Consider the following 20,054-nt stretch of genomic DNA (forward strand, 5'->3'; position numbering starts at 1 on the left):
ACTATTCACAATGGCAAAGACTTGGAACCAATCCAAATGTCCATCAATGATAGACTGGATTAAGAAAATGTGGCACATATACACCATGGAATAGTATGCAGCCATAAAAAAGGATGAGTTCGTGTCCTTTGTAGGGACATGGATGAAGCTGGAAACCATCATTCTCAGCAAACTATCGCAAGGACAAAAAGCCAAACACCGCATATTCTCACTCATAGGTGGGAATTGAACAATGAGAACACTTGGACACAGGAAGGGGAACATCACACACCGGGGCTTGTCGTGGGGTGGGGGGAGGGGGGTGGGACAGCATTAGGAGATATACCTAATGTAAATGACAAGTTAATAGGTGCAGCACACCAACATGGCACATGTATACATATGTAACAAACCTGCACGTTGTGCACATGTACCCTAGAACTTAAAGTATATTAAAAAAAAAAAAAAAAAGAAAATAGTTGAATTCAGTAGGTCCTTACTTAATGCCATTTATAGGATCTTGGAAACTGAGATTTTAAGTGAAATGATGTATAACAAAACTACATTTTTCTCACAGCATTATAATGAAATGTTGAATGAAACATTTTTTTGAGGACTTGGTATATACAGTTTTGCTTAAAGCCGCTGTTTCCAAGAACTTATTGATGACATTGAGGACTTGCTATATTCTGCTCCCTTACTTCCATATCTTCTCTATAAGTGATTCTCACAATTATTCTTCCAGTCTCAAATATCTGCTGAGTATCCGCCTACCATGTGCTAGGTTCTGTTCTAGATACTGATAACATATCAGTGAACAAAACAGATCCATATCTTACTCTATCACCTTTAGTGAATGTACTTATCTATAATTGGTATATGATGTAAATATATCATCATCAATTTATGTAGTAGTTTAACTTTTAAAAAATTCTGTTGTATGTCTTTTAAATCCTTGGGACTGTTGTTTAAAGTCTCAGGAGGCAGAATTCTTAATGAGGTAAAATTATCTCATGGTACCACCTTTTTTTTTTTTTTTTTTTTTTTCGAGATGGAGTCTGGCTCTTTCACCAGGCTGGAGTGCAGTGTGTGACCTTGGCTCACTGCAATCTCCGCTCCCTGGGTTCAAGTGATTCTCCTGACTCATCCTCCCGAGTAGATGGGACTACAGGCATGTGCCACCACACCTAGCTAATTTGTTGTATTTTTAGTAGAGACGGGGTTTCACCATGTTGGCTAGGATGGACTCGATCTCCTGACCTCGTGATCCACCCACCTCAGCCTTCCAAAGTGTTGGGATTACAGGCGTGAGCCACCATACCCGGCTGGTACCACATTTAATTAAACAAATGATAAGCAGTACTTTTTAACACTGTGATAAAACATACCTTGGTAAGAGTGATCAGCAATCCTCTGATGGATGTGACGATGATTATTCCAACAAGAATGAAGGAAATGTGTTGGGACCAAAACTTCACCTGCCACCGTAACAGGAAGAAAAAATATCTGCTAAATCTCTGTTCAGAGAGATGTAAAGGCTAAGCTTTATCCCGATCACTTACGTCACTGTGAGAGGGAGCTTTATTAGACCCTACCTGATTTTTTTTTTCTTAAGGGAGAGAGAAAAGCAAGTAAGTGGCAAATAAAACAACTACAGAAAGACTGCAGTAGATATCTTAATTAGCAGACTTAATTAAACCTTAAAATTAAAAAAAAATTTTTTTTGTAGAGCCAGGGTCTTGCTATGTAGTTCAGGCTGGTCTCAAACTCCTGGGCTCAAGCAATACTCCCACATCAGCCTCCCAAAGTGTTGGTATTACAGGCATGAGTCACCATGCCCGGCAGCAAGTACCGAGAAGTGATAAAAATAACGCTAATAAATCAGAAAAAACAGAACCAATGATACAGTTTTACTGTGATAAATGAAAAGCGGGAATTAAAAGGAAACTAAATAATAGCTTGACTATTTTCTATCTATGAATAATAGTTCCCTAACCACCAAAACTTCAAGGAATTTTTCTTTTTATAGTAAAAGAATATATAGACATTCTCAGCTAAATTCTGGGAAATAGTTGAACTTCACTGGAACCACATGATACCTTTTTCTCCTCCTGTATTGCTTCATAGTGAGAAGGAGTTTTGGGACCCTGTGTTTGATTCAGTTCTGAAAAGTATCTGAAAGGGAGCTGCTATTACTAACATCTAAAAGATTTGTTATTCAGAATTACAAAATATGGCATAAACAGATGAATTATAGATGGAATATATACATGGCCATGTAAGTATCCTCAGAAAGTACAGAAAAGGAAAAGCATTGCTAAAAATTCAGCCCAGTAAAACACTTAAGGAAACACAAATGCAACTATAGCAAAGCATACTTTATGTTGTTTTTTGAGACAGGGGTCTCACTCTGTCGCCCAGAGTGGAGTGCTGTGGCACTATCTCAGCTCACTGCAACTTCTGTCTCCCCGGCTCAAGTGATCCTCCTGCTTCAGCCTCCTGCATAGCTGGGACTACAGGTGCATGCCACCATGTCCAGCTAATTTTTATATTTTTTCTAGAGACAGGTTTTCACTATGTTGCCCAGGCTGGTCTTGAACTCCTGGACTCAAGTGATCTGTCTTGGCCTCTCAAAGTGCTGGGACTACAGATGTGAGCCACAGTAGTGTGTGGCCTGTAAAGCATACTTGATATAATTTATATACTACTTGAAGAAAAGATACCATGTTCCTTCACACTCAAAGAGGATACACTATTGATCTAGCATCAAGAAACATGTACATTGAGCTGTTTCGCAAGGATTGGGGCTCAATTTGCTCTGGTTCATTTTTATTTCATCCAAGTCCTTTTGAGATCAGGGGCACGTCTGGCTGGGATGGATGGCTGGGGGTAGCACGCAGTCTGTGTCTAGGTTGACAGCACAGCTAAATGGCCTACACTGGGACTAAGAATATGACATTGGTCTTACTATTAAAGTGCTATTCAGCCAGAGTCATTGGCTCTGGTTTATGAATAAAGACACTGAACTTCAATTAGGACAAGGGTGTATTTATGACAGTCGTATTATGAAACAGTAAAAAGACAATTTAAAAAAACAATTTTGTGCATAGGTGACAGTTACCATCTTTAGCCCAAGGTCCACATTAATTGATAAAGATCATTTCTTACAGCAGAAATCATTTCAGCTCTAACACAGAACACTAATTAGTAGCTAATTTTCCACTGGGGCATCAAAGGTGAGTTGTGTGTTTGAAGAGCTCATCAAGAATCACAGAGAGAAGTATTTGAATACTTTGGTGGGGAGAAAATGGTGAACTGGTAGCTGCCTATAGAGAAGCAGAGAAGCAGCTGTAGAAATAATCAGCATCCATGACAATATTAAGTATCAGTCATTACTTCTGGCTTTATGTTAAGAGAGAGAATCTTGGCCTTTTACAAATTTTCCATGTGAATACATCAAAATATAAAAATTTTCCATGTGAATATGTCAAAATATACAGAGTAGGAAGAACAAAAGCAGAAGCAAGTACCTAAAGTATACAAATTAGAATCTTAACAATGATAAGTTATAGCAGATAAAACAGAAGGAAACATGACAAACCAGGATCTTGATATAACACTTACATCAAATTGGATTCCCAGATAATTCACAGTGATCTCAATGCCTCTTGTGACAGGATCCGTTTTCCCAACTCGATCAAAAACAATATTGATGGTAGCCTGCAAAGATGCAGATTTTTACCTTGGAGCATCTTAACAATCACTTACTATTTCAAAAAGTGACTCAAACCAATGAATTAATCACTATAACATATCTTACAGGTCAATGTTCCTAAAAATGCAATTCTACTCTTAATCCAAATCATATATAGGAAATCTATTTTGGATACTCATATATAGGCAAACAAAAGTCCCTATTTCCTCCATCTTTCTTTTCTGTAAAGAGTCAAGGGGAATAAAGCTACGGCATTATGCCTTAATTTATCAGGAGCCAGAAAGGTAACATTCTGGTAGATGAAGTCAGATTAAAAGAATCAAGAAATCCCAGGGTAATTCCTTGTGGTTATTTTCTGAATGCTCTAACAGCAAATACTAAAATAACAAAAAAAGGAGTTATAGCTAATAAGTCAACAAACGATATCAAATGGAATAATGAAAAATTCCCAATTAATCCCCAAGATGGCAGATTAAAAAAAGGAAAAAGGGAGAAAAGAACAGATGGGACCAATGAAAAGAAATAGCAACACAGTAGTTTAAAATCTAACCACATTAAAAAAAAAATAAAATCCAACTGAAATGTAAATGGTCTGCACAATAGGTGAGCAAACTCTGCCACTGGAGTGTGACAGCAGCCACAGACAATACACAAATGAATGGACTTGGCTGTGTTCCAATAAAACTTTATTTCCAAAGGCAGGCAGTGGTTAGGTTTGGCCTGTGGGCTATAGATTGCTGATCCTTGGTCTACACATGTCAATGAAATGGCAGAGGTTGTTAGATTGGATAAAAATGCAAGACCCAACTATATATTCCTTACGAAAAAACCACTTTAATAAATATAAAGATACAAATAGGTTAAAAGGACAGAAAAATATATTATGCTAACACTAATCAAAAGAAAGCTAGAATGTCTACATTAATGTCAGACAAAGTAGATTTCATAGCAAAAATACTGCTAGGTATTAAAAGGGACATTTCAGAATGATAAAAGGATCATTTCAACAAGGGGTACACAATGATTCTAAATGTTTATATACCTAATGACAGAACTTCAAAATACGTAAAGCAAAACTGATAGAAATAAAAAAGAAATGGACAAATCCACAATAGCTGGATCCCCTCTCTCAATAACTGATAAAATTAGTCAGAAACTCTAATAATACTATCAATCAATTTGACATAATTGACATTTATGGAACACTCCTGCCAACAAGAGCACAATACATACTCTACTCACATACATGTAAGACATTTATCACCATATTCTGTCTGGGACAGAAAACAAGTCAATAATTTAAAAGATCCATATCATACAAAATATGTTCTTAGACCACATGAAATTAAATTAGAAATCAATTAGAGAATAATATTTGGAAGATCCTCAAATATTTTATAAACACACTTCTAAATCACCCATGAATCAAAGAAGAAATCAAAGGGAAATTCGAAAGCATTTTGAATTGAATGAGAAATACAATTCATTAAATTTGTGAGATCTAGTATAGCAGTACATAGCAAGAAATGTATAGCATTAAAACCCCTATCAATGATCTTAGTTTCCATCTTAAGAAATTAGAAAAAGAAGACTCAAAATAAGCAGAAGAAAGGAAATAACAAAGACCAGAGCAGAAATCAATGAAATAGCAAAAAATGAGAGAAAACTAATTAACCCAAAAGTTGGTTCTTTGAAAAGTTCAATAAAACCAATAAACTTCTACTAGACTGATAAAGACAAAAGAGGGAAGTCACAAGTTACCAATATTAAGAACAAGAGAGACATCACTGTCACACCCGTGAGGATGGCTATAATAAAAAAGTTAATAACAATTGTTGGTGGGGATGTGGAGAAATTGGAACACGCATCCCCTGCTGACAGGAATGTAAACTGTTGCTGCTGTTTTGGAAAAGTCTGGTAGTTCTTTAAAAAGTTAAACATAGGCTGGTCGCAGTGGCTCATGCCTGTAATCCTAGCACTTTGGGAGGCTGAGGCGGGTGGATCACAAGGTTAGGAGTTAAAGACCAACCTGGCCAATATGGTGAAACCCTGTCTCTACTAAAAATACAGAAAAGTTAGCCGGGCGTGGTTGCATGCGCCTGTAATCTCAGCTACTTGGGATGCTGAGGCAGGAGAATTGCTTGAACCTGGGAGGCGGAGGTTGCAGTGAGCTGAGACTGCGCCACTGCACTCCAGCCTGGGCGACAGAGCGAGACTCCGTCTCAATAAATAAATAAATAAAAAGGTTAAACATATACTTAGCATATGACACAACAATTCTACCCCTAGATATACACATAAGGGAAATTAAAACATATATTCATATAAAAACTTATACATGAGGCCGGGTATGGTGGCTCATGGCTGTAATCCCAGCACTTTGGGAGGCCGAGGCTGGTGGATCACCTGAGGTCAGGAGTTGAGACCAGCCTGGCCAACATGGTGAAACCCCGTCTCTACTAAAAATAGAAAAATCAGCCAGGTGTGATGGTACGCACCTGTAATCCCAGCTACTCAGGCGGCTGAGGCAGGAGAATCGCTTGAACCCAGGAGGCAGAGGTCGAAGTGAGCTGAGATCACCCCACTGCACTCCAGCCTGGGCAACAGAGTGAGACTCTGTCTCAAAACAAAAACAAAAAAATTATACACAAATGTTCACATCAGCATTATTGATAATGGCCCAAAAGTAGAAACAATCCTAATGTACATCAACTAATAAATGGATAAAAAATGTGGTGTATCTATAAAATGAAATAGATATTATTCAGCCATAGAAAATAATGAATTTTTTTTTAAGACAGTCTTGCTCTGTTGCCTGCTGGAGTGCGGTGGCACAATCACGGCTCACTGCAGCTTCAACTTCCCAGGCTCAAGCGATCCTCCCCTACCTCAGCCTCCCAAGTAGCTGGGGCCACAGGCATGTACTTCCATGCCCTATTAATTTTGTGTGTGTGTGTGTGTGTGTGTGTGTCAGGGAGGGAGGGGTAAAGAATGGGGTTTCCCTTTGTTTCTCAGGATAGTCTCAAACTCCTGGGCTCAAGTGATCCTCCTGCCTTGGCCTCCCAAAGCGTTGGGATTACAGGTATCTGCCACTATGCCTGGCCAGGAATGAAGTATTGATAGATACTATGACATGGATGTACCTTAAAAACATTATGCTAGGGCTGGGTACAGTGGCTTGGCCTGGGCAATGTAGTGAGACTCGTCTCTATGAAAAAAAATATATACTTTTTAAAATTACATTTAAAAAGCCCCCCCCAACCCCATTATGCTAAATGAGAGAAGCCAATCATAAAACAATATAAATTATGTGATTCCATTTATATGAAACATCCAGAATAGGGAAATCTATAGAGACAGAAAATAGATTAGTGGTTGCTAAGGGCTGAGGGAGTGGGAATTGGAGGGAAATGGGGAATGACTACTAATGAGTATGGAATTTCTTTTTAGCTTGATAAAAATGTTCAAAAATTGATTGTGGTAATGGTTATAAAACTATGAATATATTAAGAACTACTGCATTGTACACTAAATGAGTATATTGTATTGTATGTGAATTATATCTCAATAAACCTGTTATATGAAAGAAAGAACAGTCTCTACAGGTTCTATAGATATTAAAAGGATAGTAAGAATATTATGAGCAATATCATGCCAATAAATTTGACAACTTCAATAAAAATAGACAAATTCCTTGAGACCCAAATTGCAAGAGCTCACTCAAGAAGAAACAGATAACCTGCATAAACCCCGTATCTTTAAAAAAATGAATTGGTAGTTAAAAAAAATCTTCCTGCAAAGAAAACTCCAGGCCCAGATGGCATTATTGATAAACTCTACAACACATTTAGGGGAGAAATAACAACATCTCCACACATACTTTTCCACTAATTTAAAGAGGTGGAAGTACTTCTCAACTCATTCTCTAAGGTCAGCAAGCATTACTCTGACACCAAAACCAAATAAAGACATTATGAGAAAAGAAAACTATAGTCCAATATCCTCATACATATGGAGGCAATTTTTTTTTTTTTTTTTTAGACAGAGTCTCCCTCTGTCATTCAAGCTGGAGTGTGGTGGCGTGATAATAGCTCACTGAGGCCTTGGACTTCTGGGCTCAAGTGATCCTCCCACCATAGCCTCCTGAGTAGCTGGGAACACAGGCATGCCACCACACTCAGTTAATTTTTATTGTTTTGCTGAGATGGGGTCTTGCTATGCTGCTCAGGCTGGTCTCGAATTCCTGGCCTCAAGCAGTTCTCCTGCTTCAGCCTCCCAAAGTACTGGGAATACACGTGTGAGCCAACATGCTCAGACAATGCAAACATTCTTAACATAATTTTAGCAAATTGAAACTAACAGAATAGAAAAATGATAATTCACCATGATCAAGTGAGGTTTATTCTAGGAATGCAAGATTGGTTTAATATTCAAAAATTAATGAATGTAATCAACTATAGCAGACTAAAAAAGAAAAACACTAATCATCTCAATAGATGCAGTAAAAGCATTTAACAAAATCCAACACCTTTTCATGATTAACAATACTCAATAAACTATGATTAGAATGGAGCTTCCTCAACCTGATAAAGGGCATCTAGGGAAAACCTAACATCATAATGAAAGGTGAGACTGGATGCTATCTCCCTAAGAGCAGGAATAACAGTAGGATGACTATTCCTACCACTTCTATTCAACTTTGTACTGAAGGTTTTAGTCAGTGCAATAAGGCTAGAGGAGGAGCAGGAGAAAAAGGATAAGAAGAAGGAAGGAAGGACGGGGAAAGGAACAACTTAATTAAAACACTGGCAAGGTCGGGGGAGGAGCCAAGGTGACCAACTAGAAGTAGCTGCTGTTGGTCTCTCCTATCAAGAATGAAAACAGTGAGTGAATGTTGCACTTTCAGGCTGAGGTAACCAGGTTCTGTCATTGGGACTGACTACGCAGTTGGCACGACCCACGGAGAACGAGGAAAAGCAGGGTAGTGCAACAGCCCGACCTGGGAGCCGCATAGGGCAAGGGGAGTTCCCACCCCCAACCAAGGAAGGCGGTGAGTAACTGTGGCACCCTGTCCAGGAAACCATGCTTCTTCCACAGATCTGTGCAACCCGTGGATCAGGAGATCCCCTCGTGAGCCCAGGACAACAGGGCCTTGGATCCCAAGCACAGAGCTGCCCAGACGCTCAGTGGCCACTGAGGTTGCAGCCAGCAGCAGCAGGCTGGAGATTGTCTAAGACGACCAAGTTCCCGGGACAGCCGCCATCACTGCGGGTCCAGTCTGCCCTTTTCCCCTGCCAGTGCTGGGGAGAATAGGTGGTTTGGACCAGGAGGAATTCCCCACAGCACAGCACAGTGGTAGTGGCAGATTGTGGCCAGACCGCTTCTTTAGGTGGGACTCGGATCCATTCCTCCTCACTAGGCAAGGCCTCCCTGCAGAAATGTCAGCAACTCCAGGTAGGGGTTTATGGGCAGAACTGATCTCTCTGGGAAGAAGCCCCCGGGGGCAGGGGTGGCTACTGTCTTCGTGGTTCAGCAGACTTAGTCTTTCCTGCCTGCTGGCTCTGAAGGGTCTGGGCAGTCCAGAGGAGGGGGATTCCCTTCAGTGCAGCACACCTGCTCTGACGAAGGGCAGTCAGAATGCTTCTTTAAGCAGGTCCCTGATCCCGTGCGTCCTGACTAAGTGAGACCCCCCACCAGGGCTCACCAGACACCTTATACAGGAACGTTCCTGCCGGCATCAGGTCAGTGCTTCCTCCCAGAGGAAGGAGCAAGCTGCCATCTTTGCTGTTCTGCAGCATCCACTGGTAATATCTCCAGGTGCGAGAGGGACCCAGGCGAGTAGGGTATGGATTCGACCCCTAACAAATGGCAGCAGCCCTACAGAAGAGGGGCCTGACTGTTAAAAACAAACAAACAGAAAGCAACAACATCAACAAAAAAAGACCCCACAAAAACCTCATCCAAAGGTCATCAGCCTCAAAAACCAAAGGTAGATAAACTGAGGATGATGAGAAAGAATCAACACAAAAACAGTGAAAACTCAAAAAGCCAGAGTGCCTCTTCTCCAAACGATCACAACACCTCTCCAGCAAGGGCACAGAACTGGGCTGAGGCTGAGGTTGAGATGGATGCACTGACAGAAGTAGGCTTTAGAAGCTGGGCAGTGACAAACTTCGCTGAGCAAAAGGAGTAATGTTCTAACCCAATGCAAAGAAGCCAAGAACCATGATAAAACATTATAGGAGCTGTTAACCAGAATAACCCGTTTAAAGAGGAACATAAACAACCTGATGGAGCTGAAAAACACAATGTGAAGTTCACAATGCAACCACAAGTATCAATAGCTGAAGAGACTAAGCAGAGGAAAGAATCTCAGAGCTTGAAGACTATCTTGCTGAAATAAGACAGGCAGACAAGGTAAGAGAAAAAAGAATGAAAAGGAATGAACAAAACCTCTGAGAACTATGGGATTATATAAAAATACTGAACCTATGGCTGATTCGGGTACCTGGAAGAGACAGGGAGAACGGAACCAAGTTTCAAGTTGGAAAACATACTTCAGGATATCATCCAGGAGAACTTCCCCAACCTAGCAAGACAGGCCAGAACTTCTCCAACCTAGCAAGACAGGCCAACATTCAAATTCAGGAAATCCAGAGAACTCCAGTAAAATACTCCATGAGAAGATCAACCCCAAGACACATAATCAACAGATTCTCCAAGGTCAAAATGAAGGAAAAAATGTTAAGGGCAGCCAGAGAGAAAGGACAGGTCACCTACAAAGGGAAGTCCATCAGACTAACGGTGGACCTCTCAGTGGAAACCCTGTAAGCCAGAAGCAATTGGGAGTCAATATTCAACATTCTGTTTTTTGGTTTTTTTTTTTTGAGACGGAGTCTTGCTCTGTCGCCCAGGCTGGAGTGCAGTGGCATAGTCTCGGTTCACTGCAACCTCCGCCTCCTGGGTTCATGCCATTCTCCTGCCTCAGCCTCCCGAATAGCTAGGACTACAGGCGCCCGCCACCACGCCTGGCTAATTTTTTGTATTTTTAGTAGAGATGGGGTTTCACCGTGTTAGCCAGGATGGTCTCCATCTCCTGACCTCGTGATCCACCCACCTCGGCCTCCCAAAGTGCTGGGATTACCAGCGTGAGCCACTGCGCCCAGCTCAACGTTCTTAAAGAAAAGAATTTCCAACCCAGAATTTCCTATCTGGCCAAACTAAGCTTCATAAATGAAAGAGAAATAAAATCCTTTTCAGACAAGCAAATGTTGAGGGAACTCATCACCACCTTGCAAGAACTCCTGAAGGAAGCACTAAATATGGAAAGGAAAAACTATTACCAGCCACTACAAAAACACACTGAAGTACACAAAGCAATGACACTATGAAGCAACTACAATAACAAGTCTGCAAAATAACCAGCTAGCATCATGATGACAGGATCAAATCACACATAACAATTTTAACCTTAAATGTAAATGGGCTAAATGCCCTAATTAAAAGACACAGAATGGCAAGCAGGATAAAGAATCAAGACCCATCAGTGTGCTGTATTCAGGAGGCCCCTCTCATGTGCAAAGACACACACAGGCTCAAAATAAAGGGATGGAGGAAAATTTACCAAGCAAATGGAAAGCAAAAAATAGCAGGGGTTGCAATCCTAGTTTCTGACAAAACAGACTTTAAACTAACAAAGATCAAAAAAGACAAAGAAGGGCTTTACATAATGCTAAAGGGTTCAATTCAACAAGAGCTAACTATCCTAAATATATATACACCCAATACAGGAGCACCCAGATCTATAAAACAAGTTCTTAGAGACCTACAAAGAGACTTATACTCTCACATAATAATAGTGGGAGATATTAACACTCCACAGTCAACTTTACACAGATCATTGAGACAGAAAATTAACAAGTATATTTAGGACTTGAACTCAGCTCTGGATCAAGTGGACCTGATAGACATCTACAGAACTCTCTACCCAAAAACAAGAGAATATACATTCTTCTTGGTGCCACATGGCACGTACTCTAAAATTGATCACATAATTGGAAGTAGAACACTCCTCAGCAAATGCAAAAGAACTGAAATCATAACAGTCTCTCAGACCACAGGACAATCAAATTAGAACTCAAGATTAAGAAACTAACTCAAAACTACACAACTACATGAAAATTGAACAACCTGCTCCTGAATGACTCCTCGGTAAATAACGAAATTAAGGCAGAAATCAAGAAGTTATTTGACACTATGAGAACAAAGAGACAAGATACCAGAATCTCTCGGACACAGCTAAAGCAGTGTTAAGAGGGAAATGGATAGCACTAGATGCCCACATCAAAAAGCTAGAAAGATCTTGAATCGACACCCTAACATCACAACTAAAAGAACTAGAGAACCAAGAGCAAACAAACCCCAAAGCTAGCAGAATATAAGAAATAACCAAGGTCACAGCGGAACTGCAGGAGATAGAGACACGAAAAAACCCTTCAAAAAAATCAACGAATCCAGGAGCCAGTGTTTTGAAAAGATTAATAAAATAGACCACTACTAGACTAATAAAGAAGAAAAGAAGAATCAAACAGACACAATAAAAAATGATAAAGGGGACATCACCACCAATCCCACAGAAACACAAATAACCATCAGAGAATACGATAAACACCTCTATGCAAATAAACTAGAAAATCTAGAAGAAATGGATAAATTCTTGGACACATACACCCTCCCAAGACTGAACCAGGAAGAAGTTGAACCCCTGAATAGACCCATAAGGAGTTCTGATTTGGGGCAGTAATAAGCCTACCATCCAAAGAAAGCCCAGGACCAGATGGATTTACAGCTGAATTCAGAGGTAAAAAGAGGAGCTGATACCATTTCTTCTGCAACTATTCTAAACAACAGAAAAAGAGGGACTCCTCCCTAACTCATTTTATGAGGCCAGCTCATTCTGATACCAAAATCTGGCAGAGATACAACAAAAAAAAGAAAACTTCAGGCCAATATCCCTGAAGAACATTGATGTGAAAATCCTCAATAAAATACTGGCAAACCAAATCCAGCAGCACATCAAAAAGCTCATCTACCATGATCAAGTCAGCTTCATCCCCAGTATGCAACACTGGTTCAACATACATGAATCAATAAACGTAATCCATCACATAAACAGAACCAATGACAAAAACCACATGATTATCTCAATAGACACAGAAAAGGCCTTTGATAAAATTCAACATCCCTTCATGCTAAAAACTTCAATAAACTAGGTATTGATGGAACATACCTCAAAATAATAAGGGTGATTTATAACAAACCCACAGCCAATATCACACTGAATGGGCAAAAGCTGGAAGCATTTCCTTTGAAAACTGGCACAAGATAGGACGCCCTCTCTCACCACTCCTACTCAACATAGTATTGGAAGTTCTGGCCAGGGCAATCAGGCAAGAGAAAGAAATAAAAGGTATTCAAATAGGAAGAGAGAAAGTCAAATTGTGTTTGTTTGCATATGACATAATCTTCTATCTAGAAAACCCCATCGTCTCAGCCCAAAAGCTATCTAAACTGATAAGCAACTTCAGCAAAGTCTCAGGATACAAAGTCAATGTGCAAAAATCACAAGCATTCCTGTACACCAACAACAGACAAGCAGAGAGCCAAATCATGAATGAACTCCCATTTACAACTGCTACAAAGAGAATACAATACCTACGAATACAGCTAACAAGGGGAGTGAAGGACCTCTTCAAGGAGAACTACAAACCACTCAAGGAAATCAGAGAGGACACATACAAATGGAAAAACACTCCATGCTCCCAGATAGGAAGAATCAATATCATGAAAATGGCCATACTGCCCAAAGTAATTTATAAATTCAGTGCTACTCCCATTAAACTACCATTGACATTCTTCCCAGAATTAGAAAAAAACTATTTTAAAATTCAATACGGAAGCAAAAAAGAGCCCGTACAAGTCAAGACAACTATAAGCAAAAAGAACAAAGCTGGAGGCATCACGCTACCTGACTTCAAACTATACTACAAGCTTACAGTAACCAAAACAGCATGGTACTGGTACAAAAACAGACACATAGACCGATGGAACAGAATAGAGAACTCAGAAATAAGACCGCACATCTACAGCCATCTGATCTTTGACAAAGCTGACAAAAACAAGCAATGGGGAAAGGATTCCCTATTTAATAAACGGTGCTGGGAAAACTGGCTAGCCATATGCAGAAAATTGAAAGTGGAACGCTTCTTTACACCTTATACAAAAATTAACTCAAGATGGATTAAAGACTTAAATGTAAAACCCAAAACTATAAAAACCTTAGAAGAAAATCTAGGCAATACCATTCAGGACATGGCACAGGCAAAGGTTTCATGACAAAAATGTCAAAAGCAATTGCCACAAAAGCAAAAATTGACAAATGGGATCTAATTAAAGAGCTTCTGCACAGCTAAAGAAACTATCATCAGGGTGAATAGACAACCAACAGAATGGGAGAAAATTTTTGCAATCTATCCCTCTGACAAAGGCCTAATATCCAGAATCTACAAGGAACTTTAACAAATTTACAAGAAAAAAATCAAACAACCCCATTAAAAAGTAAGCAAAGGACATGAACAGACAATTCTCAAAAGAAGACATTTATGTGGCCAACAAACGTATGAAAAAAAGCTCAAGCTCAGTATCACTGATCATTAGAGAAATGCAAATCAAAACCACAATGAGCTACCATCTGACACCAGTCAGAATGACAATTATTAAAAAGTCAAGAAACAACAGATGTTGGTGAGGCTACAGAGAAATAGGAACGCTTTTACACTGTTGGTGGGAATGTACATTAACTCAACCATTGTGGAAGACAGTGTGGTGATTCCTCAAAGACCTAGCACCAGAAATACCATTTGATCCAGCAATCCCATTACTGGGTATATACCCAAAGGAATATAAATCATTCCATTATAAAGACACATACACATGTACGTCCACTGCAGCACTATTCACAATAGCAAAGACATGGAATCAACCCAAATGCCCATCAATGATAGACCGGATAAAGAAAATGTGGTACATATACACCATGGAATACTATACTGCCACAAAAAGGAATGAGATCATGTCCTTTGCAGGGACATGGATGGAGATGGAAGCCATCATCCTCATCAAACTAATGCAGGAAAAGAAAACCAAATATCACATGTTCTCACTTATAAGTGGGAGCTGAACAATGTGAACATACAGACACAGGGAGGGGAACAACACAAACTGAGACCTGTCGAAGGCGGGGAGGGGGAGGGAGAGCATCAGGGAAAATAGCTAATGGATGCTGGGCTTAATACCTAGGTGATGGGTTGATAGATGCAGCAAATCACCATGGCACATACTTACATATGTAACAAACTTGCACATCCTGCACACGTACCTCAGAACTTAAAATTAAAAAAAAAAAATTGGCAAAAGATTTGAACAGATAATTCATCAAAAAAAAATATGGGTGGGAAAAAAAGCACATGAAAAGATGCTCAATATCATTAGACATTAAGAAAATACAAATTAAACCCACAATGCAATATCACCTCATATCTATTAGAATGTCTAATATTAGTAAGACTAGCCATATAGAGTGTTGGTGAGGATGTGAACAACTGAAACTCCTACACAGTGCAGGTGGAAATGTAAAGATACAATTTTTTTGGAAAAGAGTTGGCTGTTTCTTCAAAAGTTAAACGTTACATCTGCCATATGATCCAGACATTCCACTCCTAAGTGCCTACTCAAGAGAAAGACAGCACACGTCTATATACAAAATCGTACACAAATGTTCACAGCAACTTTATCTGTAATATCCCCAAACTGGAAACAACCAAATATTCATCATCAGATGAATGGACAAACAAAATTGTGGCATGTCCAAACCACGGAAACACTACTCAGCAATACAAAGGAATAAACTATTGATACAAATCATAACATGGATAAAATGTAAAATAATCATGCTGAGTAAAATAAGCGAGAAAGAAAAAGGATACATACTGTAGGATTCTATTTACATAACATTCTAGAAAATACAAACTAATATATAATGAGAGAAAGCAGATTGGCAGTCGTCTGGGGACTAGAGGTATGGGAGAGAGGCATTACAAAGGGACACCAGGAATCTCAGGAATCTCATGGCAGTGATGGATGGATGTGTTCTCTGTCTTGACTGTGGCGATGGTTGTTGCACAGGTATATATGTATGTCAAAATGTACCCAGTTGTACATAAATATATGTTCGGTTTACATATCAGTTATACCCCAATAAACCTGTTAAAAAATGACATGCTGGCTGGGCGCAGTGGCTCACACCTGTAATCCCAGCACTTTCGGAGGCTGAGGCAGGCGGATCACGAGGTCAGGAGATCGAGACCATCCTGGCCAAGATGGTGAAACCCCGTCTCTACTAAAAATACAAAAAATTAGCCAGGCGTTGTGGCACACACCTGTAGTCCCAGCTACTTGGGAGGCTAAGGCAGGGGAATCGCTTGAATCTGGAAGGTGGAGGGGTTGCAGTGAGCCGAGATCACGCCACTGCACTCCAGCCTGGGCAACAGAGAGAGACTCCGTCTTCACAAAAAAAAAAAAAAAAAAAAAAAAAAAAAAGACATGCTTCCCTAGGCCAGGTGTGATGGCTCACGCCTGTAGTCCCAGCACTTTGGGAGGCTGAGACGGGCAGATTGCTGGAGCTCAGGAGTTCGAAACCACCTTGGGCAACATGGTGAAAGCCCGTGTCTACTGAAATACAAAAAAGTTAGCCAGGCATGGTGATGCGTGCTTGTAATCCCAGCTACTTGGGAGGCTGAGGAAGGAGAATTGCTTGAGCCCAGGAGGCAGAGGTTGCAGTGAGCCGAGATCACACCACTGCACTACAGCTTGGGTGACAGCATGAGACTCCGTCTAAAAAAAAAAAAAAAAAAAAAAAAGACATGCTTCCCTAAAGGCTGCATCTTAGGAAAATACCTTTTAGTAGCTTTGCTAACTGAACATACTATCTTCATTCATTATCTCCCACTGAATGAATCCAGATTTTAAAATGTCATCTGAGTATTATTGACATCAATTTATTGTAACACTAGATCTTTTATATAATGAAAATCCTCATTCATCTACATCGATCAAAATTAACTAACAAGCTGACAAAGCTCCTCTTTGCACAAACACAAACCCAGTAGGAAAGTCATCAAACTAGGAAGTCAAATCAGCCTTTTCTGTAATCACATTGAAATCCATTAATACCTGAGTCAGAGGTAAAGACAAATACTGTACATAAAAAATATTACGAGAAAACCACAAAAGAATTAGAGCTATATGTACAGCAAATGAATTTATCTATGGAAATACATTTTAGAATTTATTGTGAACTTCATTTTTTAGGTATACACATTATTAAAAAGACAAGTAACTTCTGGGCTGAAGGTAGAAGTTGAAGTTATATATACAGTTATGTACTCATGGGTAACACAGAAAGCAGAATGCAAAATAAGAAATGTTCACATTCTATTTATATATATATATATATATATATAGAGAGAGAGAGAGAGAGAGAGAGAGAGAGAGAGATGGAGTCTCGCCCTCTCCCCAGGCTGGAGTGCAGTGGCGTGATCTTAGCTCACTGCAACGTCCGCCTCTCGGGTTCAAGTGATTCTCCTGCCTCAGCCTCCTGAGTAGCTGGGATTATAGGCGCCCACCACCACACCTGGCTAATTTTTGTATTTTTAGTAGAGATGGGGTTTCACCATGTTGGCCAGGCTGTTCTTGAACTCCTGACCTCAGGTGATATGCCTGCCTTGGCCTCCAAAAGTGCTGGGATTATAGGCATGAGCCACCATGCCTGGTCTCAATTTAGATATTTCATAAACTAAGGCCTTATTAACAATTTCTGACAGAAGAAAAATGCAACCTCCCTTATCTATGTAATCTAAAAAGGAGAGAGGATAACGAATGAAGCCCACAGATGGGAAAGATCATGCTCTCTGTTGACTCAATCACATTTGGAATTTAGTTCAATATATCAGTCAAATCCACTCTTATCTCCCTGCCACTACTAGGAAAAAACATCTAAACTCTGATAATTAAAAATAACATACTTACCATGAAAATTTTCCAAACACAGTAAATAGAGAAAAAGTAACCAAGAAAATTAAAATATTTCCCCTTGAAGGTTTTGGAGTATTCTATTCTCTCCTGGGGGAAAACAAACACAAAACATAGTTTTCAGCAAAATATAAATTTATATTCAACACAAGTATTCTTCCCTCTATGAATCACTGTTCAGGCTAAGTCAAAAAACCATACATTGTAACAATACTAAACTAATAACAGTAGTTGTGGCCAGCATTTACTGAATGCTTACTTTTAGCTAGAGACTGGGATAAACATCTTACATGCATTATCCACTTAATCTTCATAACAACTCTTATGAGATACGTTCTATTATCTTAATTTTACAGATGAGAAAATTGAGACTTTGAGAGGTTCAATAACTTGCTCAAAGTCACACAGCTGGTGAGTAGGCTCAGGTTTATCTGTTTCCAAAGCCTATGTTAACCTCTATCCTACAAGGTTACTCCTGTAAAGTTATCCTCAAAAAGAATTAAAAGTTTGCAATCCTCACTAACAGATTTTGCATATTTAAATTATATTTTATTTTAGATGTACATAGGAAAGTTACTTCTTACAGTTTCGACACTTATTGATCTGGATCCTTTAAAATAGGGCTAGGCCATCCATGGCAGATAGGTGTCTACTGCTCTTATAATATCACTAACTTATAAAGGAAGAAAAGTTAGCTACCATCTTTATCCCAGGTTAGTAGGAGGTGGTACGTGCCACCTTCCTAAATGTTGAAAAGCCTCTTCTGACTATCCCACCAATTGCTACTATTGAGAGTGTTCCATTAAGGATTTTGCTAGTGACAGGAGCAATTTCATGAAGAGTGAAGATCCCTTATCCCTAATGCTTCATGGCTGATATTGAAGCTGTGAGGTATCTCTTGCTTGGCCACAGAGAAACCTAAAAAGCCATTTAGTCTTGTTCTCTCTTTAATAATATTGGTAAAAACCACACTTCAGTTTCCTTGCTCTGTACCTTGGTAGCATATAGATCAGCTGTTTCCAGAAAAAGCTGCCTGCTTAATTCTTCCAAAGCATCCACTTCCTGTTGAATAAGAGTAAGATCTGGCACAGAATGGGCATCAAGGTTTAAATCACATAGGAATTTCAAGAAATGGCAACGAGAAAGCATATACTTTTGGTTTTTCCTATAGTGGATTCCTGGAATTGCCTATATTCTCAATTTCCTGTTTCATAGCCAGCGGTGCTACTTCAAAGCAACTTTCCCAACCTCTGACGCAGGTATGTAAAAGCTTCTCCATCAAGAGCATCACCACCAAACAATTACCACTCAGTTTCTCTTAAGTCAAGAGGCTCAAACAGATGATTTCATTTGTTTTTTGATTTATCTAGTTAGATTAAGTCAAATGTAATGTTCAAGATTGTAAATAGTTACATAATAATAACTATAATAAAGCATAGCTTTCTCCTACATTATCTGAATATAATGTTAGAAAAGGGAACTAATACTTTACTGTGTTATAATATAGGCTAGGATTTACAGACATTACCTTATTTCTTTTCAAACATTATCTTCTTTTATATCTTATCTTCATGGGATTGTCTTATGCCATGGTGTTATCCATTTTGCACATAAGGAAAGTGAAGCTCAGAGAGTTAAATAACTTGCTCAAAGTCACACAATTAATTGATAGAGATGCAAGGTCAGATCCTCTTTTCCTCCAAAGCCTGCTCTTTCCATTACACTATGTTATTTTCCAAGAACTCAATCAGGTAGAGTTATTATTCTCCCATTTAGAGAACAGGGGCTCAGGGAGGTTAAATCATCCTGATATGTTTGTTGACTCACCACTAACACAGCTCAAACCCACATTATTGGCTTTTATGAACTTTTAAGTAATAAACACAGTAAATATAGCCCCTTCTAAAATAGAAGCACATACTTCAATCTAAATCCTCCCTCCTCTCTGATTTTTCCCACTATTACCCAAATCAGTAAGTGCCCTTCAGTTCCTTCCTTAATAGTGGCTACTGCTGGCATGGTTCAGGCCACCAAACAATATGGTTTAACTAGTTGCATGTCTGTCTCTCCCATGACTAAAGGGTAAGCTCCTTGAGGAGAAAGGCTATACTCTATTCATCATTTTATTCCTTAGCACTCAGCCTGGAAATAGGAGATACGAAATAAAGGTTTCTTGATTAAATAAATCTAAATTAATCCTTTTTCTTTCTCT

At 39.3% G+C, this 20,054-nt stretch overlaps 2 protein-coding genes across 5 annotated transcripts in view; one reads left to right on the forward strand and one right to left on the reverse strand.

The window, feature by feature from the left end:
* LOC129015142 (neuroblastoma breakpoint family member 11-like) overlaps positions 1 to 20,054 on the forward strand; it is a 2,260,169-nt gene that overhangs the window by 2,080,796 nt on the left and 159,319 nt on the right.
* The window catches only part of GPR89A (G protein-coupled receptor 89A), a 66,973-nt gene that overhangs the window by 3,478 nt on the left and 43,441 nt on the right, over positions 1 to 20,054 (reverse strand). For all 4 annotated transcript variants that reach the window (XM_054452906.2, XM_063664120.1, XM_054452946.2 and 1 more), the window contains 4 exons: positions 18,836 to 18,924; positions 17,840 to 17,932; positions 3,604 to 3,699; positions 1,368 to 1,457 (listed from right to left, as the gene is read on the reverse strand). In XM_054452906.2, the coding sequence (XP_054308881.1) occupies positions 1,368 to 1,457; positions 3,604 to 3,699; positions 17,840 to 17,932; positions 18,836 to 18,924 (368 nt within the window). The remainder of the gene's footprint in view (positions 1 to 1,367; positions 1,458 to 3,603; positions 3,700 to 17,839; positions 17,933 to 18,835; positions 18,925 to 20,054) is intronic.

This window comes from Pongo pygmaeus, chromosome 1 (assembly GCF_028885625.2).
Source record: "Pongo pygmaeus isolate AG05252 chromosome 1, NHGRI_mPonPyg2-v2.0_pri, whole genome shotgun sequence".
NCBI lineage: Eukaryota > Metazoa > Chordata > Mammalia > Primates > Hominidae > Pongo > Pongo pygmaeus.